A 27,059-nucleotide genomic window follows, 5' to 3' on the forward strand; every position below is an offset into this window, starting at 1 on the left:
AGAGCACTGTACTAAGCGCTTGGAGTGTACAATTTGGCAACAGATAGAGACAATCCCTGTGCCATAAATGGGCTCTCATTCAAAATGGGGGAGACAGACAGTAAAGCAAAACAGAACAAAACAAAACAAGCAGTCTGGCGCTGACAACATCAAAATAAATAGAATCATAGAGATATACACATCATTAACAAAATAAATAGGGTAATAAACAATATATTCAAATACGCACAGTGCTGAGGGGAGGAGAAGGGGGAAGAGCGGAGGGTGGGAGAAGGGGGAATGGGGAGGGGAGGAGGAGCGGAGGGAAAGGGGGGCTCAGTCTGGGAAGGCCTCCTGGAGGAGGTGTGCTCTCAGTAGGGCTTTGAATGGCGTTACATTAACTAACGGCATTTGTTAAGCACTTACTATGTGCAAAGCACTGTTCAAAGCGCTGGGGAGGATACAAGATGATCAGCTTGTCCCACATGGAGCTCACAGTCTTAATCTCCATTTTACAGATGGGGTAACTGAGGCACAGAGAAGTTAAGTGACTTGCCCAAAGTCACACAGCTGACAAGTGGCTGAGTTGGGGTTTGAACCCATGACCTCTGACTCCCAAGCCCGTATTCTTTCCACTGAGCCACGCTGCTTCTCTACATTATGCATGGTACACCTATGATACATATACAACATGTACATTTACTACCTATTATCTATGTTTACGTACATATTATCTCAGAGGCACAGACGTATATTAGAGGAGAATTGTCTTTTCAAATTTTTTCCCATTTCTCCACTCCTATGATAGGGTCACAATACTATAAGGGCATAAAAATACATATTCATACACTAACGAAAGTGCATTGTCGACACTGGTGCTAATCTATATTTGAGGAATTTAATCCAGATCAATTTGGCGACGGGTTCAAAATATTATTCTAAAATCAAAACTATTCTATTCTCATATTAAGCATCATCGAGCTTCCACTAAGCGAATAACAACTTTTTCCAAGTTGGGCACTATCGGTGATGCATGAATAATTTATCAGCTTGACTAATCACTGCTTCTGGCCTGCTCTACATCAGGAAACTTGAATCTAAAGACCAGTGGTCTACTGGCATCCCATGACATTTACTATCAATTTAGACACGAAACAGTCTATTAAATTCCACTCAAGCCTTTGTGCTTAGTTAAGCAACTAATCAAATGTTCCACATTCCCTTATGGTGAATGTGAAGTAAGTCACAGAGCTAGGATCATTACTCAGCTACTTCTTTAGACGGGTTCAAATTCAAACTCAGATTTGGGTCTCCTCAGGGCTGTCGTGGATCTTCCCCCACACCCTGCCTGCTAACAATAGTGATAATGATAATTAATCATCACAATAAGGCCTTTGTTAAGTGCTTAAGAGAAGCTGCGTGGAATGGAGAGGGAGTAGGGGAAAAGAGGGCTTCATCGGTGAAAGGCTCTTGGAGGAGATGTGATTTTATTAAAGTTTTGGGAGAGTGGTGGTCTAGAGTATAGGGGGAGGGAGCTCCAGGCCAGAGGGAGGATGTGGTCAAGGGGTCGTCGGTGAGATAGATGAGATGAAGGTACAGTGAGAAAGTGGGCAGCGGAGAAGTGAAGCGTGAGGTCTGGAGTTGTAGTAAGAGATCAGTGAGGTAAGATAGGAGGGGGTGAGCTGATTAAGTGCTCTAAATCCGATGGTAAGGAGTTTTTGTTTGACGTGGAGATGGATGGGCAACCATGGAGTTTCTTGAGGAGTGGGGAGATGTGAACTGAATGATCCGGACAGCAGAGTGAAGTATATTTCCTCATGGCCTCCCATTCTCCCAAGTAATTCACTTCCAAGTCTGTCTCCCCATCCAGACTGCAAACTCCTCTAGAGCTGGTACCATGCCAACCCACTCAATCAATCAATTAATGGGAATCACTAGGCCCCCGCTGTGTGCAGGGCACTGTGCGAACCACTTAGGAAAGGACAATACAACAGAGTTGGTAGAAACAGAGTTGGGAGATCCCAGTCTACATGGGACTGAGGGTGGGATGAATATCAGGTTCTTAAAGGGTAATAATCATAATGACGTTTTTGCTAAGCACTTACTATGCACCAAGCACTGTTCAAAGTGCTGGGGAAGATACAAGGTAATGAGGTTGTCCCAGGTGGGGCTCAAAGTCTTAATCCCCATTTTACAGATGAGGTAACTGAGGCACCGAGAAGTTAAGTGACTTGCCCAAAGTCACACAGCTGACAGGTGGCGGAGCTGTATAGATCCAAGTGCATAAATAACACAGAAAGAAGAGGGAATAGGGAAAACTTGGCTTAGTCGGGAAGGCTTCCTGGAGGAGATGGGATTTTAATAAGACCTTGAAGGTGGGGAGAGGGATGAAGCTGAAAAGCAGCAGGCCCTAATGGATAGTGCATGGGACTGAGAGTCAGAAGATCAGGGGTTCTAATCCTGGCTCAACCACTTATCTGCTGTAGGAACTTGAGCAAGTCACTTCACTTCTCTGGGCCTCAGTTCCCTCATCTCTAAAATGGGGAATAAGACCGTGAGCCCCACATGGGGCAGGGATTGTGTCCAACCTGATAATCTTATAACGACTCCAGCATTTGCCAGGGTTAGAACTCAGGTCCTCTGACTCCCAGGGTCGTGCTTTTAACCACTAGGCCATGTTGCTTTTCTTTTCCACAAAAAAGGCACCGAATACATACAAAAACCCATTAGATCATTCACGCATATGTCAGTGAGCACATGAGATTGATTTAGTGGGTTTTCCATTCATCTCTCTTCCAACCTGGTACTGTGTATAATTCACTGATTCCAGAAGTGAAGGTTATTTATTCTTTCTTGAAATTATATATCATAAATTACTTATTTGCATTAATGCCTGTCTAGCCTTCTAGACTGTAAGTTCATTATGGGCAGGGAATGTGTCTGTTAATTTTCCCCACATCCTCTCTCTGTCCTGGAACTCCCACTTCATATCTGACAGTCCACTGCTCTCTCCACCTTCAAAATCTTCCTAAAATCGCACCTCCTTCAAGAGAGCTTCCCAGACCAAGCCCTGCATTTGCTTGGTATTCACTATGCAATAATAATCGTGATATTTGTTAAGCACCTACTATGTGCCAGGCACTGTATTAAGCGCCGGGGTGGATACAAGCAAATCGGGTTGGACACAATCGCTGTCCCATGAGGTGCTCACCGTCTCAATCCTCACTTCATAGATGAAGTCACTGAGGCCCAGAGAAGTTCAGTGACTTGCCCAAGGTCACATAGCAGACAAGTGGCAGAGTCAGGACTAGAACTCATGACCCTCGGCTCCCAGGACTGTGCTCTAACCACTAGACCACACTGCTTCTCTTTGTGCCCCTTAGCACTTTAATGTTTACTCTAGCACCACAGCATTTAACGTACATATCCTTATATTCTACAATTTCACCTAGCTGGGATTTATTTTAATGTTTGTCTTTCCCTCTAAACCATATGCTTCTTGTTGGCAGGATTTATATTGACCAGTTCTATTGTATTGACCTTCCCTGCAATTCAGTACAAAAATAATAATAATAATGACAATAATAACTAGTATTTAAGCACTTACTTTGTGCCAGGCACTGTACTAGCAGTGTGGCTCAGTGGAAAGAGCCCGGGCTTGGGAGTCAGAGGTCATGGGTTCTAATCCCTGTTCTACCACTTGTCAGCTGTGTGACTTTGGGCAAGTCACTTAACTTCTCTGTACCTCAGTTACCCCATCTGTAAAATGGGGATTAAAACTGTAAGCCCCACGTGGCACAACTTGATCATTTTATATCCCCCCAGCGCTTAGAACAGTGCTTTGCACATAGTAAGCACTTAACAAAACCACCATTATTATTATTACTAAGACCTAGGGTAGATACAAGCAAATCAAGTTGGACACAGTCCCCATCCACGTGGGACTCATGTCTCAATCCCCATTTTACAGATGAGGGAACTGAGGCACAGAGAAGTGAAGGGACTTACCCAGCAGACATATGGGATTAGAACCCATGACCTTCTGCCTCCCAAGCCCGGGCTCTATCCACTACGCAGTACTCGGCATACGGCAGGCACTCAATAAATACCACCGATTAACTGATCGATCTACCTCTCATTTGCACGAACACACGGTGGACATTCATGCTGGTTCTCAGCTTATTCCATGCAGGCAGGAACCGGCTGGGTTTTTTTGGGGTTTTTTAAGGCTATTTGTTAAACATTTCCTATGCGCCAGGCACTGTACTAAGCGCTGGGGTAGATACAAGCTAAAAATAACAATATTAATTATGGTATTTGTTAAGCACTTACTATGTGCCAAGCACTGTTCTAAGCACTGGTGTAGATACCAGTTAAAAGGATTGTCCCACGAGGGGCTTGGGGTCTTAACCCCCATTTTACAGATGAGGTAACTGAGGCACAAAGAAGTTAAGTGACTTGCTCAAGGTCATATGGGAGACAAGTGGCGGAGCTGGGATTAGAACCCATGACCTCTGACTCCTAAACCCATGCTCTTGCCGCCAGGCCATGCTGCTTCTCAGGTTGGACACAGTCCCTGGACTACATGGAGCTCACAGTCTTAATTCCCATTTTCCAGATGAGGGAACTGAGGCCCAGAGTAGTGAAGTGACAGGCCCGAGGTCACACAGCAGAGAAGTGGTGGAGCCAGAATGACTTCTCTGTGCCTCAGTTCCCTCATCTGTAAAATGGGGATTAAGACTGTGAGCCCCCCGTGGGACAACCTGATTCCCCTATGTCTACCCCAGCGCTTAGAACAGTGCTCGGCACATAGTAAGCGCTTAACAAATACCAAGATTATTAGAAACCCAGGTCCTTCTGACTCCCGGACCCAGGTTCTAGCCACTAGGCCACGCTGCTTCTCGAGGTGTTAGTTTGTGGCACTGCCCGATGTCCCTTGATATCGTGCGGCCGACAAGAATCGGTCCCACTTAAGCTCTGCCCCTTAGTAGTGTAACAGTGGTAACCAACCGACTTCACGTGGCTTTGGGGAATCCCAAGGAGAATTCACCACTTTGGGGAATCCCAAGGAGAATTCGCCACAGTGTGACCACGACCCCAAAAGTTCCTGAAGAAGAATATTTTAGGCAAGCTGGCTTTCCAAGTACACCAGCTATAAAATAGAACAAAGCGGGGAAAAAAAATGCACAGAAAATATCCAGAAGTTTTGGTGTTAAAATTTGGGGGCTGGTAGTTTTAAGTTGAATCAATCAATAGTATTAAGGGAGTCCCTGAAAATTAGGCACTGTACTAAGCATTTGGAAGAGTGTGTGTCTGCCTGTGTATGTGTGAGCAGCATTCCCCTTCTGGACTGTAAACTCGTTATGGACAGGGAACACGAATGCCAATTCTGTTATACTGTACTCTCCCAAATGCTTACTACAGTGCTCTGCACACAGTAAGCGCTCAATAAATACGATTGACTGACCGACTCCATACCAAAAATAAAAGAGCACAGGCCTGGGAGTCAGAGGATATAGCAGCTCTACCACTTGTCTACTGTGTGACCTTGGGCATGTCATTTTACTGTGCTGGGCCTCAGTTTCATCATCTACAAAATGGGGAGTTAATACCTGCTTCTACCTCCTATTTAGACTGTAAATCCCATGTGGGGCAGGGACTGTGTCTGACCTGATTATCCTACCCCAGTGCTTAGTACAGTGTTTGGCACATAGTAAATGCTTAACAAATACCATTCTTCCTCATTATTATATAATAATAATAATAATAATGTTGGTATTTGTTAAGCGCTTACTATGTGCAGAGCACTGTTCTAAGCGCTGGGGTAGACACAGGGGAATCAGGTTGTCCCACGTGGGGCTCACAGTCTTAATCCCCATTTTACAGATGAGGTAACTGAGGCACCGAGAAGTTAAGTGACTTGCCCATATAGTTGCCTTTTGTATTCAAAGGGGCCCTGGCAGGTGTATCTGAAGGGAGAATATGACTTGGAGGACCTGGGTTCTAATCCTGGTTCCGCAACTCGTTCACTGGGTGACCTTGGGCAAGTCACTTCACTTCTCTGGGCCTCAGTTGGAAAATGGGGATTGAGACTATGAGCCCCGTGTGGGACAGGGACCGTGTCCAACCCGATTTGCTTGTATCTACCCCAGCGCTTATACAGTGCCTGGCATAGAGTAAGTGCTTAACTAATACCACAACTCATTATTGTTATTATTATGATAGCAAGAAACACATTTCCTGAACTCAAACATCTTGCAATCTAAAGGGGCTGGCAGAGAAAACCTATCGGCAGATACAGCTTGAGAGAAGAGGGAGGATCTGGGTCACCATGCGGAGAGGAGGAGAGTAATTAGTCTGCCGAGAATAGCTTCCAATCTGGATGGCCTTCTGAAGAAATAGAGAGAGGGGGATTTCCACTGGATCGAATTCTAAAAAAGTACAACAAGCATTAAGTAGGCTATCCAAACGTTTACAACAAGAGACGACTTCATTCTCCAGAAAGCACGAGCCCAAATCGACATCCTGTCTCCTGAGCATATTCCACGCAAAATCTGTTTCGTTATCCCGAGTCAACACCACGAGATAAAAGTGCAATACCTCATGTCTTGGATAAGATTGACCCTGAAGGTTGGAAACATAATGCCAGAGTCAGACTTTCTTCTTTCTGGGCCCAAGGCAACTGTAGGGGAAAAAAAAAAAATCTCAACAAGAGTAAGAACGGAGAACGCTTATTTGCTTTAATTTACCTTGTGGTTTCAGCTTTATAACTATAGACTCGGAGATGACTTTGATTAGAGCCAATTTTCAAGACACTAGAGGATTAGGATTTTCCTGTCTCTTGATGCTCTATTAAGACGATTAACCAGCGATTTCCCTCTGCTTAATCTGCGATTGCACTTGATGATTTCAAATGAGTCATTGAACATCTACTTAGCGAATCAAGCAGTGTGTACAAATCTTGGCTTGAAGGGCTCAGCCATTTTCTCAAATTATTATTCTGAAATAAATAGCCCTGGATGAAGCTGAAGGCAAGGGGCCCCACATATTTTAATATCCCGAGAATGCTTTGGAATGACACCGACAATTATGCCACACTTTTGGTCTTTACAAAATACAAAACTAAATAACAGTAATAATGATGGCATTTGTTAAGCGCTTACTATGTGCCAAGCACTGTTTTAAGCACTGAGGTAGATACAACGTTGTCAGGTTGTCCCATGTGGGGCTCACAGTCTTAATCCCCATTTTACAGATGAGGTAACTAAAGCACAGAGAAATGACTTACCCAAAGCGGCAGAGTTGAGATTAGAACCCACGACCTCCGGTTTCTAAGCTCATGCTCTTTCCACTAAGCCATGCTGTTGCTCTTAAAATAGTTTTTTTAAAAAAATGTATTTGTTACGCATTTACTATGTGCCAAACACTGTATTAATAGTAGTTGTTAAGTACTTACTATATGCCAAGCACTCTAGTAAGCTCTGGGGTAGATTTAAGATAATCAGGTTAGGCACAGACCATGTCCCGCCTGGGGCTCATAGCCTTAATCCCCATTTTATAGACGAGGCAACTGAGGCCCAGAGAAGTGAAATGACTTCCCCAAGGTCACAGAGCCAACAAGTGGAGGAACAAGGATTAGAATCCAGGTCCTCTGACTCCCGGGCCCATGCTCTTTCCCCTGGATCGCGCTGCCTCTCCCGTGCTTTCTGTGTCTCTGCTTTCCTGTCTGACTTTGTAAAGTTGACCATTATTCTTTGACATTTACTTGGGATGTCAGAAACCACTGATTGATCTCATACAAAGAAAGTCATTTTAATGCAATGGTGCCTTCAGGTCAAATAACAGAAGCAATTACCAAAGATGGTAAATTTATTACACCCAGCAGGGGCAAAGTATCCAGGCCTCAATTTGTTTTAAGCCAAGTGAGGACCACGATGCAGTGAAATACAGGAATAGGTAAATCGGAAGAGAACTTAATCCTCTTTTAGTGAGAACCTCTAGCCCTGCTGAGGATTCAGGGGGTAGAGAACTGCTAGGAGAGTCACGAGACAGACGTTGGTGTTATTATTATCAATAATGATATTATTATGATAATTATATTTAAGTGCTTAGTATGTGCCAAGCACTGTTCATTCATTCAATCGTACTGAGTGCTTACTGTGCGCAGAGCACTGTGTTGAGCGCTTGGAATGTACAATTCGGCAACAGATAGAGACAATCCCTGTCCAACAATGGGCCCACAGTCTAAGACGGGTTCACTGTTCTAAGTGCTGGGGTAGCTACAAGGTAATCAGGTCGGACACTGTCCGTGTCCCACGTGGGCTCACAGTCTAAGGGAGAACAAGTACTGAATCCCCATTCTGCAGTTGAGGAAACTGAGGCACAGAGAAGTGAAATGACTTCCCCAAGGTCACCCAGCAGGCAAGTAATGGAACTGGGATTGGTCAGGCAGGCAGTGTATTCATTGAGTGCTTATAGTGTGCAGAGCACTGTACTAAGCACCTGGGAGAGTATAACACAATCATAAACAGACCTTTGTCCTGCCCACAATGTGTTTACAGTGTAGAGGTGGGGAGACAGAATTAATATAAATAAATGACAAGCTTTGTATACAAGTGCTGTGGAGCTGGGAAGAGGGATGAATAAAGGGAGCAAGTCAGGGCTAGGCAGAGGGGAGGGGGAGAAGAGGAAAGGGGGGGCTTAGTCAGGGAAGGCCTCTCGGAGGAGATGGGCCTTCAGTGAGGCTTTGAAGGAGGGGGAAAGTCATTGTCTGTCGGATATGAGGAGGGAGGATGTTCCAGGCCAGAAGCAGAATGGGGGTGAGAGGTCGCTGCAAGAAAGATGAGGTCCCAGAGGAGTGAAGTATGTGGGCTGGGTTGTAGTAGGAGAGTAATGAGGTGCGGTAGGAGGGGGCAAGGGGATTGAGTGTTTTAAAGCCGTTGGTGAAGAGTTTCTGTTTGATGAGGAGGCGGCTGGGCAAACCACTGGAGGTTCTCAGGAGTGGGGAAACATGGCCAGAACATTTTTGCAGAAAACTGATCCGGGCAGCAGAGTGAAATATGGACCGGAGTGGGGAGAGACAAGAGACAGGGAGGTCAGCAGGGAAGCTGAAACAGCAATCAAGGCGGGATTGGATTAATGTGGTAGCATTTTGGACTGATAGGAGAGGACGGATTTTAGCGACGCCGTGAAGGTACAAACAACGGGATTTAGTGATGGACTGAATATGTGGGCTGAACCCAGGTCCTCTGACTCTCAGAACTGTGCATTTCAGGCCGAATTCTGATAAACGCGGGGGAATAATAATAATAATGATGGTATCCATTAAGCACTTATTACGTGCCAGGCATTGTACTAAGTGCTGGGGTGGATCCAACCAAATCGAGTTGGACACAGTCCCTGTCCCACATGGGGCTCAAAGTATCAATCTCCATTTTCCAGATGAGGTCACTGAGGCCCAGAGAAGTGCCCAAGGTCACACAGGAGACAAATGGTGGAGCTGAGAGTAGAACCCATGACCTTCTGACTCCCGGGCCCGTGCTCCATCCACTACGTCATGCTGCTTCTCATAAGACTGCTCCTGCACTTTTTATGTGGGAACCACCCCCACCTGCCAACTCTCCCACTGCCCCCCAGGGCCTCCCCCACCCCAGGAGGTGTGAGTGGCACGGAAAAGCCACTAGCTCAAAAATCAACTCCTCCGCCCGGGTTCTCCTTCCTGGAGCCTCAGGACCGAGGCTCAATCTATCGGCCCCGACGGGAGACGCCCTAATGTCATCGCCGCCGTCGCGTCTCGCCAGGAGCGTGGCTTAGTGGAAAGAGCCCGGGCTTGGAAGGCAGAGGTCATGGGTTCTAATCCTGCCTCCTCCACTTGTCAGCTATGTGACTTAATTAATTATGGTATTTGTTAAGTGCTTACTATGTGCTGAACGCTGTTCTACGCGCTGGGGTAGATACAGGGTAATCAGATTGTCCTACATGGGGCTCACATTTATTTTTTAATCCCTGTTTTTACAAATGAGGTAACTGAGGCACAGAGAAGTTAAGTGACTTGCCCAAGGTCACACAGAAGACAAGTAGCAGAGACGGGACTAGAACCCACGTCTGACTCCCAAGCCCATGCTCTTTCCACTTAAGTCACTTAACTTCTCTGGGCCTCAGTTACCTCATCTGTAAAATGGGGATGAAGACTGTGAGCCTCACGGGGGACAACCTGATCACCTTGTATCTACCCCAGCGCTTAGAACAGTGCTTGGCACATAGTAAGCGCTTAACAAATACCATTATTATTATCAATATTATTATTATGTGACCCACCTTCCCAGACCTCGATCTTCTCATTTGTAAAATCAGGAATGGGAGGAAATGATACAGTAGGGCAAAGAAGTGCTTCATTTATGAGGGTAGTCACTGAACTCACTGAATGAGAAGTATTGTGGCCTAGTGGAAAGCGCACGGGCCTAGGGGTCAGAGGATCCCGGCTCCAATCCCGGCTTTCCCCATTTATCTGCTGTGTGACCTCTTGGGCAAGTAACTTCACAACTCTGGGCCTCAGTTTCCTCATCTGTAAAATGGAGATTAAGACTGTGGGACAGGAATTGTGTCCAACCTGATTAGCTTGAGTCTACCCCAGTGCGGAGGACAGGGCCTGGCACATACTAAGCCCTTAACAAATACCATTAAAAAAAAAAAGAGACAAGTTCAGACATGTGAACTTTTCAGTTTGAGATCTGTCCTCTTTTGGAGAGTGGAAAATGCATTCTCAGTGGGTCTTTCTTTCCACTTCCATTAAAACTTTCTGTGTTTTTGGTGATAAGTGCTACATAAATGATTTGTGGGGAATGGAAGGAGAATAAATACATCGATGAAGAGTATAATTTGAAGAAACAGGAGGCTTGAGAAGGAGTTTGCATCTTCTAGCCTGTGAGTCCGTTTTTGGGCAGGCATGTCTCTTTCTGTTGCCTAATTGTATTTTCCAAGTGCTTAGGACAGTGTATTGCACAAAGTAAGCACTCAATGAATACAACTGAATGAATGAATGAACTATCCTTTCTGGGGACTCATCTCTGAGAAGAAACATCTTCTTGCTTATTTTAAATACGAGTTACGATTTAGGATGACGATGATGACTACAGTATTTGTTCAGTGCTTGCTAGGTGCCAAGCACTGCTCTAAGTGCTGGGTTGGATACGAGTCAGACCCAATCCCTGTCTCACATGGGGCTCACAAAGGGCGACTCCAAATCTAGACCAATTGTCTCTGTGACACAAACCTGAATTGTCAAGGAAAAAGTTAGGATGGCTGCCATCTCCAACATTACATTCCAGGTGAACTTTCATAGGAACAGATCTGTTCCGTGAGCAAGGCAGAACAGCCTTGGGTTGTCAAGCAGAAGAGTTGCTCAGGGCTAGATCCCCTTTATAAGGACTTCTCCAATCCATCACGCTGGATGGATCATGATTGAGAAGCAGCGTGGCTCAGTGGAAAGAGCACGGGCTTGGGAGTCAGAGGTCATGAATTCGAATCCCGGATCTGCCACTTGTCAGCTGTGTGACTGTGGGCAAGTCACTTAACTTTTCTGTGCCTCAGTTACCTCATCTGTAAAATGGGGATTAACTGTGAGCCTCACGTGGGACAACCTGATTACCCTGTATCTACTCCAGCGCTTAGAACAGTGCTCGGCACAGAGTAAGTGCTTAACAAATACCAACATTATTATAGAGTGCTTCATTATTAAATTAATTACTATATTAATAATGGTATTTGTTCATTCATTTAGTCACTCAATCGTATTTATCGACTTGTGTGCAGAACACTTTACTAAGCCCTGAAAGAGTGCAATATAACAATAAACAGACACATTCCCTGCCCACAATGAGCTTACAGTCTAGAGGGGAGACCGTTAAGCATTTACTATGTGCCAGGCACTGTACTAAGGACCGGGGTAGAATCAAGGTGATTGGGTTGGACACAGTCCCTGTCCCATTTGGGGTGCCCAGTCTTAATTCCCATTTTGCAGATGAGAGAACAGAAGCACAGAGAAGTGAAGTGGCTGGCCGCAGGTCACACAGCAGACAAGTGGCAGAGTCGGGATTAGAAGCCAGATCCTTCTGACTTCCAGGCCCATGTTCTATCCACTAGGCCACGCTGCTTCCCAGAGAGAGTCCTCTTCGCTGGCTCTCTCCTATTCTTTTTTTTTAAATGGTATTTTTTAAGTGCTTACTATGCCCCAAATACTGTAGTAGGTTCTGGGATGGATACAAGATAATCAGGCTGGACACAGTCCATGTCCCACACGGGGCACACGGTCTTAATCCCCATTTTACAGGTAAGGGAACCAAAGCACAGAGAAGTGAAGTGATTTGGCCAAGGCCACATAGCAGACAAGTGGCTGAGCCAGGATTAGAACCCAGGTTCTGTGACTCCCAGGCCCATGCTCTTTCCACTAGGTCACACATTTATTTTGTTAATGAGATGTACATCACCTTGATTCTATTTAATTGCTATTGTTTTAATGAGATGTTCTTCCCCTTGTTTCTATTTATTGCCATTGTTCTTGTCTGTCTGTCTCCTCCGATTAGACTGTAAGCACGTCAAAGAGCAGGGACTGTCTCTATCTGTTACCGATTTGTACATTCCAAGCGCTTAGTACAGTGCTCTGCACGTAGTAAGTGCTCAATAAATACTATTGAATGAATGAATGAACGAATGATTCTATTTATTGCCATTGTTCTTGTCTGCCCGTCTCCCCCGATTAGACTGTAAGCCCGTCAAAGGGCAGAGACTGTCTCTATCTGTTACCGACTTGTACATTCCAAGCGCTTAGTACTGTGCTCTGCACATAGTAAGCGCTCAATAAATACTATTGCATTGAATGAATGAATGAATGTCTGTCCTTCTTCCAAGCACAATGACAGAGTGGCAGCTGGCCACACTAATAATAATAATGTTGGTATTTGTTAAGCACTTACTATGTGCCTAGCACTGTTCTAAGTGCTGGGGTAGATACAGGGTAATCAGGCTCATCTTCCTGCAGAAATGCTCTGGGCATGTCACTCCCCTTCTTAAACACCTGCAGTGGTTGCCTATCAACCTCCGCTTCAAACAAAAACTCCTCACTCTAGGCTTCGAGGCTCTCCATCACCTTGCCCCTTCCTACCTCTCCTCCCTTCTCTCTTTCCACCGCCCACCCCGCACGCTCCGCTCCTCCGCCGCCCACCTCCTCGCCGTCCCCCGTTCTCGCCCGTCCCGCCATTGACCCCCGGGCCACGTCCTCCCACGGTCCCGGAACGCCCTCCCTCCTCACCTCCGCCAGGCTGATTCTCTTCCCCTCTTCAAAACCCTACTTAAAACTCACCTCCTCCAAGAGGCCTTCCCAGACCGAGCTCCCCTTCTCCCTCTACTCCCTCTACCGCCCCCCCTTCACCTCTCCGCAGCTTAACCCTCTTGTCCCCCCATCTCCCTCTGCTCCTCCCCCTCTCCCTTCCCCTCCCCTTGGCACTGTATTCGTCCACTCAACTGTATATATTTTCATTACCCTATTTATTTTGTTAATGAAATGTACATCGCCTCGATTCTATTTAGTTGCCATCGTTTTTACGAGATGTTCTTCCCCTCGACTCTATTTATCGCCATCGTTCTCGTCTGCCCGTCTCCCCCGATCAGACCGTAAGCCCATCAAACGGCGGGGACCGTCTCTATCTGTTGCCGACTTGTTAAATCCAAGCACTTAGTACAGTGCTCTGCACATAGTAAGCGCTCAATAAATACTATTGAATGAAAGGTTGTCCCACGTGAGGCTTACAGTCTGAATCCCCATTTTACAGATGAGGTAGATACAGGGTAATCAGGTTGTCCCACGTGAGGCTTACAGTCTGAATCCCCATTTTACAGATGAGGTAACTGAGGCACGGAGAAGTTAAGTGACTTGCCCAGTCACACAGCTGACAGGTGGCGGAGATACCTGTCCACCGACCAAGTCCTAACAAAGGGATCTGAAGCCTCTTCTGAATCTCTCCTCACCCTGGCCCTGCAGATAAACTTCGGCCTCTGCTTTGGGAGATTAAAAATCGGTTCAACTCGGAACGGTTGAACTGAAGTTCAACCTAGTTGAAGTTGAACCTCTAGTTCAACTAGAGAAGCAGCGTGGCTCAGTGGAAAGAGCACGGGCTTTGGAGTCAGAGGTCATGAGTTCGAATCCCGGCTCGGCCACTTGTCAGCTGTGTGACTGTGGGCAAGTCACTTAACTTCTCTGGGCCTCAGTTACCTCATCTGTAAAATGGGGATTAAGACTGTGAGCCCCATGTGGGACAACCTGATTCCCCTATGTCTACCCCAGTGCTTAGAACAGTGCTCGGCACATAGTAAGCGCTTAACAAATACCAACATTATTAAGTCTCCGCAGACGGCAAGGCCGCAAAACTGCTAGATCCTTGACAAAACCGGAACACGATATGTTTGTTTGCTCAAGCGTCGGAGAATTTCACACCTTAACTGCTGTTTACAGGCATGATGCACTCTTAAACTTCCTAGTTCTAGCCTGTAATGAATCACCACAAGTGCTGAAGCAATATTTACCCAATCCGTTTGACAAACAACAAATAAAAATGGAAAGTCCAAAGAGTTAGCCTTTGAGATTGAAATGGGATTTCTGTAAAATGTTGAATTTTAAGAAGTTTCGAATAACTGTTTTTGTTCTCACAGTCAAAGAGCTAAATCCACACGTCCCGCCGTCGACCCCTGGCCCACCTCCTACCTCTGTCCTGGAACGCCCTCCCTCCTCACATCTGCCAAACTAACTCTCTTCCCCCCTTCAAAGCCCTACTTAGAGCTCACCTCCTCCAGGAGGCCTTCCCAGACTGAGCCCCCCTTTTCCTCTGCTCCCCTTTCCCTCCCCATCGCCTTGGCTCCAACTGTATATATATTCATCACCCTCTTTATTTTGTTTATTTTGCTTAATGAGATGTACATCACCCTGATTCTATTTAATTGCCATTGTTTTTATGAGATGTTCTTCCCCTTGACTCTATTGCCATTGTTCTCGTCTGCCCGTGTCCCCCGATCAGACTGTAAGCCCGTCAAAGGGCAGGGACTGTTTCTATCTGTTGCCGACTTGTACATTCCAAGCGCTTAGTACAGTGCTCTGCACATAGTAAGCGCTCCATAAATACTATTGAATGAATGAATGAATGAATGACTCTCCCTCCCTCTGCTCTACCCCCTTCTCCTCCCCACAACACTTGTGTATAGTTGTACATATTTATTATTCTACTTACTTTATTTATGATGTGTATACATCTATTTCTACTTACCTATTTTGATGCTGTTGATGCCTGTCTACTTTGTTTTGTCGTCTGTCTCCCCCTTCTAGACCGTGAGCCCGTTGTTGGGTACGGATTGTCTCTATCTGTTGCCGAAGTGTACATTGCAAGCACTTAATACAGTGCTCTGCACACAGTAAGCGCTCAATAAATACGGTTGAATGAATGAATGAGTGCCCTATCATGGGCTCACATCACCCGGGATTTGACAATTTAGCACAACTTGGAGTTGGCAGGTCATGGGTTCTAAACCCAGCTCCGCCACTTGCCTGCTGTGTGACCTTGGGAAAGTCACTTCACTTAGAGAAACAGCGTGGCTCAGTGGAAAGAGCACGGGCTTTGGAGCCAGAGGTCATGAGTTTGAATCCCAGCTCTGCCACTTGTCAGCTGTGTGACTGTGGGCAAGTCACTTAACTTCTCTGTGCCTCAGTTTCCTCATCTGTAAAATGGGGATTAAGTTTGTGAGCCCCACATGGGACAACCTGATTCCCCCGTGTCTACCCCAGTGCTTAGAACAGTGCTCTGCACATAGTAAGCGCTTAACAAATACCAACATCATCATTCTCTGGGCCTCAGTGACCTCATCTGTAAAATGGGGACAGAGACTGTGAGCCCCATGTGGGACAGGGACTGTCTCCATCAAACCTGATAAACTTGTATCTACCCCTGCCCTTAGTATAGTGCCTGGCACACAGTAAGCGCTTAACAAATACCATCATTAGTATTATTATTTGCGAGAGGCAATGTGGCCTAATGACATAGGTCTGGAAATCAGAAAACCAGGCTCCTAATTCCAGCCCTACCACTCATCTGCTGTGTGACTTCCAGCCAACCAGTGAACGTCTCTATGCCTCACTTTCCTTATTTGTAAAAGGGGGATAAAATACCTTGCCTCCCAACCCACTACACTGAAAGCTCCATGTGGGACAGGAACTGTGGTGAACCTGATTTTACTGTATGTATCTCATCGCTCAGTATAGTGCTTGGAATACAATAAGCACTTCTCAAATACCATAATTGTTATTATTATTCATAGTAGTAAAGTTGACCAAGGACCCCTCCCCACATTCTAGACTGTTCCTCCATTCTAGACTGCAAGCAGGGAATCTGTTTATTGGTGCATTATACTCTCCCAACCGCTTAGTACAGTGCTCTGCACACAGTAAGCGCTCAATAACTACAATTGAATGAATGTATGAATGATTGCCAACCATGAGATTTCCCATCTCTTATTAAATAAGTCGATGACTTGATATCAGCAAAGGGGCACCAGGCTGTTCAGATTTGGAAGGAAAAACTAAACTTTATGAGTCCCAGAAAAGTGGGGAATTGACTAATGCATGGGTGGCGGTGGTATTTCTGGAATGAATGGAGGGTGAGCCGTGAGCTCCTGGAGCAGCAACTTCGGTGCAAGGATTGGAAGTTGCCATTTCCCAATCCACTGATGGTATTTAGAGAAGCAGCGTGGCTTAGTGGCAAGAGCCCGGGCTTGGAAGTCAGAGGTCGTGGGTTCTAATCCTGGCTCCACCACTTGTCAGATGAGCGACAGAGAAGCAGCGTGTCTTAGTGGAAAGAGGGCGGGCTTGGGAGTCAGAGGTCATGGGTTCTAATCCCAACTCCGCCACTTGTCAGCTGTGTGACTTTGGGCAAGTCACTTCACTTCTCTGTGCCTCAGTTCCCTCATCTGTAAAAAAAAATGGGGATTAAGACTGTGAGCCCCATGTGGGACAACCTGATTACCTTGTATCTACCCCAGTGCTTAGAAAGTGCTTGGCACAGAGTAAGCGCTTAACAAGTACCACTATTACTATTATTACTATTATTTTGTGCAAGTCACTTAACTTCTCTTTGCCTCAGCTCCCTCATCTATAAATTGGGGATTAAGACTGTGAGCCCCATGTGGGACAATCTGATGACCTTTTATATACCCCAGTGCTTAAAACAGTGCTTGGCACATAGTAAGCACTTAACAAATACCATCATCATTATTATTATTATTACTTATCGAGTGCTTATTATAGGCGGAGAGCACTGTACTAGGCACTTGGGAGAGTACAATATAACAGAATTAGGGTTCACAGTCTTAATCCCTACTTTACAGATGAGGGAACTGAGGCACGGAGAAGCAAAGTGTCTTGCCCGAGATGACCCAGCAGAGCAGTGGTGGAGCGGGGATTAGAATCCAGGTCCTTCTGACCCCCAGGGCCATGCTCTATCCATTAGGCCACAGTGCTTTTCTCTTTTTTGGTGTTAGACCCCATAAGTGTGCACATCTATAAAATTAGAGTACAAAGTGAAGATCGTCGACTTTCTACCCTTTTTTTGGTTTCTACCTCTTCGGGAAAGGGTGTGAATGTTTGCTCATCGCTGGGTCAACTTCTCATTTTGATGGGAACACTTAACATTTCTTTAAACTATCAATCAATCAATGGTATTTATTGAGTGCCTACCCTTATGCAGAGCACTGTACTAAGTGCTTGGGAGAGTATAATACAACAGAGTTGGTAGACATGTTCCCTGCCCAAAACGAGGGTATCGGGTTGATGCTTCTCTCTGGAGATGATCATCGCTTGTCTTGGATTCATGCTCATTCAATTTAGGGCCTGGGAGTCAGAGGACCTGGGTTCTAATCCCAGCTCTGCTAATTGCTTGCTGTGTGACTTTGGTTAACTCACTTCTCTGTGGCTCAGTTCCCCTACTGAGAGGTCACCCCTCCAGGAGGTCTTCCTAGACTGAGCCCCCCTTTTCCTCTGCTCCTCCTCCCCTCTCCATCGCTCCTACTCCCTCCCTTTACCCCCTTCCCCTCCCCACAGCACTTGTGCAAATTTGTACATATTTATTATTCTACTTATTTTATTAAAGATGTGTATATATCTATAATTTTATTTATTTATATTGATGCTATTGATGGCTATCTATCTGTTTTGTCTTGTTGTCTGTCTCCCCACCTCTAGACTGTGAGCCCGACGTTGGGTAGGGATTGTCTCTATCTGTTACCGAATTGTACTTTCCAAGTGCTTAGTACAGTGCCCTGCAAACGGTAAGCGCTCAATAAATATGAATAAATGAATGAATGAATGAATGAATGAATGAATGAATGAATGAATGAATGAACGAGACTAAATCCTAATACCCTCCTACAAAGGCTGTGAGCCCCAACTGGGATACGGATCGGGTCCAACACAAATAACATGTATGTCCCCTGGAGCTTAGAAGAATTCTTGATACATAGCACATAACAAATACCATAAAAGTAAAGGTTCTAAATGGTTATCAACTACATTGCTCTAATTATTGCTCTGAGAAATGGCATTGGTCTATTGTGTAGATCCCGGGTCTGGAAGTCAGAAGAACCTGGTTTCTAATTCCAGCTCTGCCACTTGTCTGCTCTGTGACCTTGGGAAAGTCACTTCACTTCCCTGGGGCTCAGGTGACTCATCTGAAAATGGGGATAAAGACTGTGAGCCCCATGTGATCCGAGTGACAATGACTCTCTCCCCCCTTCAAAACCTTATTGAAGGCCCATCTCTTCCAAGAGGCCTTCCCAGACTAAGGCCTCCTTTCATCTTCTCCCACTCCCTTCTGCATCACCCTGACTTGCTCCCAACATTCACCACCCCCCGGCCCCGCAGCACTTATGTCCATATCTGTCATTTATTTAGGACTGTCTCCCACTCTAGACTGTAAGCTCATTATAGGCAGGGAATGTGCCTGCTTACTGTTGATTTGTACTCTCCCAAGCGCTTAGTACAGTGCTCTGAACACAGTAAGCGCTCAATAAATATGATTGAACGAATGGGTGAATGAGTCCAACCCGGTTACCTTGTACCTACTCTGACACTTAGTAGAGCATGGCGTAGTGGTTAGAGCACGGGCCTGGGAGTTAGAAGGTCCTGGGTTCTAATCCCAGCTGTCACTTGTCTGCTGTGCGACCTTGGGCAAATCATTTCACTTCTCTGTGCCTCAGTTCCCTCATCTGTAAAATGGGGATTCAGGCTTCACTGACTCTGCCCTGTCCTGGTTCTCCTCTTATCTTTCTGTCCATTCTCAGTCTCCTTTGTAGGCTCCTCCTCTGCCTCCCACCCCCTAACTGTGGGGGTCCCTCAAGGCTCAGTTCTGGATCCTCTTCTGTTCTCCATCTACATTCACTCCCTTAGGGAACTCATTTGCTCCCACGGCTTCAACTACCATCTCTATGTGGATGACACCCAAATCTCCATCTCCTTCCCTGTTCTCTCCCCCTCCCTCCAGGCTCGCATCTCCTTGTACCTTCAGGACATCTCTACTTGGATGTCCTCCCACCACCTCAAACTCAACATGTTCAAAACATAGCTCCTTATCTCGCCTCCCAAACCCCGTCCTCTCCTGAACTTTCCCATCACTGTGCGTGGCACCACTATCCTTTCCCTCTCACAAGACCATTACCTTGGTGTCATCCTTGACTTCGCTTTCTCATTCAACCCTCATAGCCAATCCGTCACCAAATCCTGTCGGTCTCACCTTCACAACCTCACTAAGATCTGCCCTTCCTTCTCCATCCTAACCGCTAACACGTTAGTACAATCATTCATCCTATCCAGCCTCGATTGCTGCATCAGCCTTCCTTCTGACCTCCCAACCTCCTGCCTCTCCCCACTTCAGTCCATACTTCACTCTGCTGCCCGGATTATCTTTCTACAGAAATGCTCAGAGCATGTCACTCCTCAAAAATAACCAATGGTTGCCCATTCACCTCTGTATCGAAGAAAAACTCTTCACCATTGGCTTGAAAGCAGTCCGTCACCTTGTCCCCTCCTACCTCACCTCTATTCTCTCCTTCTCCAACCCAGCCCGCACACTCCGCTCCTCTGGTGCCGCTAACCTTCTCACTGGGCCTCCATCTCGCCACCAACCCCTGGCTCACGTCTTACCTCTGGCCTGGATCGCCCTCCCTCCTCAAATCCAACAGACGATGACTCTCCCCTCCTTCAAAGCCTTACTGAAGGCCTATCTCCTGCAAGAGGTCTTCCATGACTAGACCCCACTTTTCATTGAATAGTATTTATTGAGCGCTTACTATGTGCGGAGCACTGTACTAAGTGCTTCTCATCTCCCACTCCCTTCCGTGTCACCCTGACTCACTCCCTTTGCTCTTTCCTCTCCCTCTGCCCCAAGGCACTTATGTATATATCTGTCATTTTATTTATTTATATTGATGTCTGCCTCCCCCTCTCTAGACTGTGAGCTCGTTGTGGTTAGAGATTGTCTCTCTTTTTTGCTGTATTTCTTAGTACAGTGCTCTGCACACAGTTAGCACTCAATAAATACGATTGAATGAATGAGTGATCGACTGTGAGCCCTGTGTGGGACAGGGACTGTGCCCAACCCAATTATCTTGTATCTACTCCAGCGCTTAGCATAGAGCCTACTACACAGAAAATGCTTAACAAATACCATTATTATTATTATTACAGTGCCTGGCATCTAGTAAGTGCTTAACAAATACCATAAAGGAAAGAAGGTATCCAAGCCCACCCAGCAAATGATCTCACTTCCAGGGAAAGAAGCATGGGCGACATTTCTTTCAGCTCATTATCCAAGCCTAAGCTAGGCGACCCACTCACCTGGAGACTCAGCCAGGTGTTCTTGCTTCTCTTCTCTGTCCTGGTATTGAATTAAATGCGACCACAAGGCAGACTTCCCCTGAAACGAGAAAGGGAGTTGACTGGTTTGGAAAGGAAAGATCAAAAGAGAAGGGGCACTTATGTCCCTAGCTGTCATTTATTTCTTTATATTAACATCTGTCTCCCCCTCCAGACTGTAAGCTCGCTCTGAGCAGGGAATGGGTCTGTTTAGTGTTCTAGTGTACAATGAGAAGCAGTGTGGCCTAATGGAAAGAGCAAGGCCTGGGAGTCAAGGGACTTGGGTTCCACTCCCAGCTCCGCCATTTGCCTGCTGTGGGACCTTGGGTAAGCTTTTCTGTGCCTCAGTTCCCTTATTTGCCAAACAGGGATTCAATACTCAGTCTCCCTCCTACTTAGACTGTGAGCCCCACATGGGACGGGAGTAACTCGTATCTATTCCAGTGTTTAGTACAGTCCTAGACACATAGTAAGTGCTTAACAAATACCACAATTCTTCTTCTTCTTATTATTATTCTCATTATTACTAATGGAAAGGGTCTCCAACTCCAAAACAGTCTTGTGAATGGCCTGGGACCTGGTGCAGCATCAGAACGTCACAGTTCTATCTTCCAAGACAAAGGAGGACTCAGGTTGGCAGACAGTGGCCTGGACTGGCATAGTGAATAGAGCACAGGCCTGGGAGTCAGAAGGTCATGGGTTCTAAACCTGGCTCCGACTCATGTCTGCTATGTGACCTTGGGCAAGTCTCTTCACTTCTCTCTGCCTCAGCTATGTGACCTTGGGTGAGTCACTTCACTTCTCTGTGCCTCAGTTACCTCATCTGTAAAATGGGGCTTAAGACCGTGAGGCCCAAGTGGGATTGGGACTGTGTTCAACCTGATTACCTTGTATCTACCCCAGCAATTAGAACAGTGCCCGGGCACACAGTAAGTACTTAACAAATGCCATTATTATTATTATTATTATTAATAATAAAGACATGAGCCCCAATTTTGAGGCAACAAGCCACAAGCAGCACACACAGGGTCCTATTATATCCGAAGCAATTTGCTTTCTCAATGCCTCGTCAGAATGACAATTTTCTACGGGACCTTGGCGAAACCCTCACCTGTTTGACTTGCAAGCCATGGCTCCATATCCTTTCCAGAAGATCACACAGACTGGCGATTAAGGTGTTCTCCTCCAAGCCTGTGATGTTGGCTTCCCCGTGGCCAAGCTCCACTGCTTCATGGCCCATCTTCTCCACCAACATGCGTTTTGTCTGCAATTCAACACCCCATCCCGTCAGCATTTTTTCTTCGCGTCGGTCCAATATTCAAAGAACAATCCACCTCCTCGGTTCAACTTGCGACTCTTGGACACTTTGAATCCTGCATCTTGGATGCGCTTTCAGTGCGCTGAGCCCCCTCAGATTCTGCCCTTTCGATAACAGTGAGGAATTTCCACGTGAAATAAAAACACTAGACCAATCATCGGAATTCGAGAGTGAACTATGGAAATCTTTAGACTCTCCCTTCCTCGTTCCGTGGCTCTTTAAATCTCGTCATTTTGCCTCCAGAGTAATTCCCCGCTTCACCCCTTCCGGTCACCTTTCTTGATCTCCCTACCTCTAATCTGTCACCCTCGTTGGGAAATCCTAAATGCAGCTGCCCAGACCACCTTCCTAAAACAACAGTCTCTTCCTAAAAATACTCTCAGAGAAGCAGCGTGGCCTAGTGGATAGAACATGGGCCTAAGAGGCAGAAGGACCTGGGTCTTAATCCCAGCTCTGGCACTCATCTGCTGCATGACCTTGGGCAAGTCACTTCACTTCTCTGTGTCTCAGTTACCTCAGCTGTAAAATGGGATTGAGACTGTGGACTCAATGTGGGACAAATAATTACCTCCAACCTGATTTGCTTGTATCCACCCCAGTGCTTAGAACAGTACCTGGCACATAGTAAGCGCTTAACAAATGCCACAATTATTATTATAATTATTATTATAATGATACCTAACCATCTCTTTCAACATCTAACAGATAATTTCACGCTCTATGCCTTTTCATTTTTTTAACCTATCTATTCTCTTCTTCCACGAAACCCCAGCTCACACTCTTCGCTCCTCCCAAAGTAACCTAACTGTACCTTGCTCAAAACTCTTCGAGCTCCATCTTTCCTCTCCCCCTGCGCAGAATTCTCTTCCCCCTCAAATTTGCTCCCCCGCCCCTCCTAAAAGCCCCACCTTACCTAATCGTATCATCTGTGTCGCCTCTCTACCTGGATTTGCACTCCTTATTCTCCCCTCCCTCACCCCTTTGTTGTGGGCGGGGAGCGTTTCTAACAACTCTGTTATATTGTCCTCTCCTAAGCGCTTAGTACAGTTCTCAGCACACAGTAAGCGCCCAATAAATACGAATGATTGATTATTCATTTATATTAATATTTGTAACCCTTCTTGATGTAAGTTTATTGTGGACAGTGAACACATTTACCAACTGTTATACCATACTCTCCCAAGCGCTTAGTACAGTACTCCGCACACAGTAAGTGCTCAATAAATATGACTGACTGCTTGGGAGAGTTTACAATACAGTGAGTTGGTAGACACGTTCCCTGCCCACAGTGAGCTTTCAGTCTCCCCATCTTCCCCTGGGAATGGGCAGAGGACACGGAGAAGAAATCCCAAACCCGACAATTCTGGTACCCCACGGATGCTCCTGAAAGGAGGAGAAGGAAGAAGAGGAGGAAGAGAAGGAGGAGGAGGAGAAGATGAAAACAGGGTAGTCAAAAATTAGATTTCTGTAATAAGAATTTCACTTATTAGAGAAGCCTGGGAATAAGAGGCTTTTAATCCCAGCTCTGCCACGTGTCTGCTGTGGGACCTTGGCCAAGTCGCTTCACTTTGCAGGGCTTCAGTTACCTCATCTGGAAAATGGGGATTAAGACTGTGAGCCCCATTTGGGGCACGGACTGCGTCCGACCTTTTTAGCTTCTATCTATCCCAGTGCTTAATACAGTGGCTGACACATTGTAAGCACTTAACGAATACGAGTAAAAAATGAACAAATAAAGAAAAAAACTCCGGAACCCCGAGCTCCCACTTGCAGATACTTGAGAGTTATTTTCTCATGGGTGCTGACTGAATAACAAAGAACATGAGACAGAAATCACTGACAGCATGCACTATATTATACACTATACTGAACGCATATGCTTACCTTCATTCTGCATTCTTTCAGTAAACCCTCCACGAATTTGCAGTTGGTCTGGGCAATTACAGCCGGAGAAAGGTCTGACAACTTCGGTTGCCTCAGATTTTTTCCCAAACTTCTCGCCTCCTGCATATATTTCTAAGCACAAAAAGAACTCGCATTATAAATTCACGAAAACCTGAAAGTCTTCCGATCTTCTTACTCCCAGGCAAATAGTGTGGTGGTAGCAAACAGATGCCAAAAGTGTAATTATATGTGTGGCAGGAAATTAGCTCGTTTTAAGCACAAAGAAGCAAAGGCATTTCATTATTTCCACAATGATGGAAGTAAATCCCTTAATATTCCCTGCCAGAGCTAAGTGCTGGTTGGGCAAACAAAAATCTCAACAAAAATATATGGTTTCAACTCTCTTATAGAGGGATGTACCGTACCCTGGGTTTAATCTATGCAGCATCTTTCCTGATAGGCACTCAAGTCTTTTTTTACACATTTCGCTTTATTTATTTTCAGAAAATCTTCGCAATGGAGAAAGAGAGCAGCATTTTTACCCCATTGCAAATTCCTACATGATCAGAATTCGGGAATAAAAGAACGTGTAAGCGACATCTCTGAATTTCTAGGTTGAAAAATGCCATATCATTTTCTGGGCATTTCTAATATACTATTTTTCTCAAAGAGAACTAGAATCTTTCACATTCTTCCAATCAATCAATCAATGGCAGTTATATCTGTAATTTATTTACTATATCTAATTTATTATATCAGTAATGTATTTATTTATATTAATGTCAGTCTCCTCCTCTAGACTGTAAGCTCGTTGTGAGCAGGGAATGTGTCAGTTTACTGTTGTATTGTACTCTCCCAAGCGCTTAGTACAGTGCTCTGCACACAGTAAGCGCTCAAGAGAAGCAGCGTGGCTCAGTGGAAAGACCCCCGGGCTTGGGAGTCAGAGGTCATGGGTTCGAATCCCGGCTCTGCCACTTGTCAGCTGTGTGACTTTGGGCAAGTCACTTAACTTCTCTGTGCCTCAGTTACCTCATCTTGAAAATGGGGGTTAACTGTGAGCCTCACGTGGAACAACCCAATTACCCTGTATCTACCCCAGTGTTTAGAACAGTGTTCTGCACATAGTAAGCACTTAACAAATACCAACATTATTATTACTTATGACCGACTGAGTTCCTTATTGTATACAGAGCACTAGGCTAAGCGCTTGGGAGAGTATAACAGAGTTGGTAGACACCTGAGTTAATCGATCAAACTGTCATAATCCTAATGATAAATTCCTTTCTTAAGGAAGCAGCATGGCTTAGTGGATAGAGCCTGGGTCTGAGAGTCGGAAGGACCTGGGTTCTAATACCAGCTCTGCCACTTGTCTGCTGTGTGGCCTTGGGCAAGTCACTTTACTTCTCTCTGCCTCAGTTCCCTCATCTGGAAAATGGGGATTAAAACTGTGAGCCCCATGTGGGTCTGGGACCTTGTCCAACCTGTTTGCTTGTAACCACCCCGGCGCTTAGTACAGTGACTGGCACAGAGTAAGCGCTTAACAAATACCACTTTTATTATTATTATTATTATTATTATATTATGAGTGATTTTGGGAATGGCCAAGCCAGAAAGTCCACCTCCTCAATGCTGAACAGTTTTCAGTTGAAGGGCATATCACTCAAGCTGTCAGCTGTCCCTTTCTCATGTTTAATCACCCTAGTAATTAATTAAATTTCATTAATTAAACCTCAAAAGGACTGGCCCGCACCTGATTTCCTCCTCCCCATTTATCCCTTTTTTTTCCCTCACCCTGAAAGGAGAGAGGAAGGGGACTCAAGAGTAGTAATTGCCACCACAGGGGAAATTAAATGTGTGAAATTCACGAGTCCAAACTGAAAGGAGAAGTTTTTAAAGTACTCAAACTCAGGATGCATTTCCTCTTGGTAACAAGTACTCATCAAGGGAAAAATAGGGTTATTATGAAAGCTGTGAGTCACTGCTGCCTTATTTGTTTTTCAACTATCAAAATTCATAAAATGAACGGTCATTTGGTCATTTAGGAAAACACTTGATAAAAATGCACTCTGAACATTAATCGGCAAAAGAGCGTTCATCTATTCACTGGTGCTACTGCAAAGATTAAAAGTGAATGACTGGTTATTCTCGGGACTAGAAGGAAACATTATGTTTGCCTCAGAAGTGAACAAATTCAAAAAGTAACCATAGAGAGGGACCCTGAGTTAGTAGCTAGGATATTTTCATTCAACGATTTGTGATTCCCCTCTCAGGGTGGCACCTGGAGAGTTTCCAGTCCTCTACCAGTCTTGGCTATGGGAGGGAGAGTAGAGCAGAGGCCTGTCCGTTCCACTCCTAGCTTGGTCAGTGGCTAGTAAGTGGCAGGAAATCTGCTACAAGTCAAAAATCACCCGTGCTTGGCAGCAGCGGCATGGGAGAGGGTCGAGTGTGGAGCCTCGAGTTGACTGGGTGGAAGGCGGCAATGGTCAACCACTTCTGGATTTTGACCAAGAAAACTCTCTGGATCCGCCACCAGAATGATTGCAGATGGAGAGGGGGACGTTCTGGGAGAGACATGTCTGTGGTGTCACTATGGGTTGGAAACAACTCGATGGCATAAGACAAGATTTATGATTGAAACTAGTTGTATTTATAGGTTTGTTTTAAATTAAATAACATATATAGGATGGATTGGGCCTTGTCATTACACACCACATTCTCTTTACTCACTGATATTACATTTACTATTTCTAAGCAGTGTGGTTTAGTGGATAGAGCCCAGGCCTGGGAATCAGAAGGACCTGGGTTCTCGGCTTGGCTCAGCCACCGATCTGCTGTGTGACCTTGCGGAAGTCACTTAACTACTCTGGGCCTCAGTTACCTCATCTGCCAAATGAGGATTAACAACAGGAGCCCCATGTGGGACAGGGACTGTGTCCA

At 45.6% G+C, this 27,059-nt stretch overlaps 1 protein-coding gene across 4 annotated transcripts in view; it reads right to left on the reverse strand.

Moving 5' to 3' along the window:
• Positions 1 to 27,059, reverse strand: part of DENND5B (DENN domain containing 5B) — a 235,509-nt gene that overhangs the window by 43,739 nt on the left and 164,711 nt on the right. For all 4 annotated transcript variants that reach the window (XM_029053480.2, XM_029053470.2, XM_029053489.2 and 1 more), the window contains 4 exons: positions 24,123 to 24,254; positions 22,032 to 22,184; positions 20,903 to 20,981; positions 6,580 to 6,661 (listed from right to left, as the gene is read on the reverse strand). In XM_029053480.2, the coding sequence (XP_028909313.1) occupies positions 6,580 to 6,661; positions 20,903 to 20,981; positions 22,032 to 22,184; positions 24,123 to 24,254 (446 nt within the window). The remainder of the gene's footprint in view (positions 1 to 6,579; positions 6,662 to 20,902; positions 20,982 to 22,031; positions 22,185 to 24,122; positions 24,255 to 27,059) is intronic.

The sequence above is a fragment of the Ornithorhynchus anatinus genome, chromosome 2, assembly GCF_004115215.2.
Source record: "Ornithorhynchus anatinus isolate Pmale09 chromosome 2, mOrnAna1.pri.v4, whole genome shotgun sequence".
NCBI classification, from domain to species: domain Eukaryota; kingdom Metazoa; phylum Chordata; class Mammalia; order Monotremata; family Ornithorhynchidae; genus Ornithorhynchus; species Ornithorhynchus anatinus.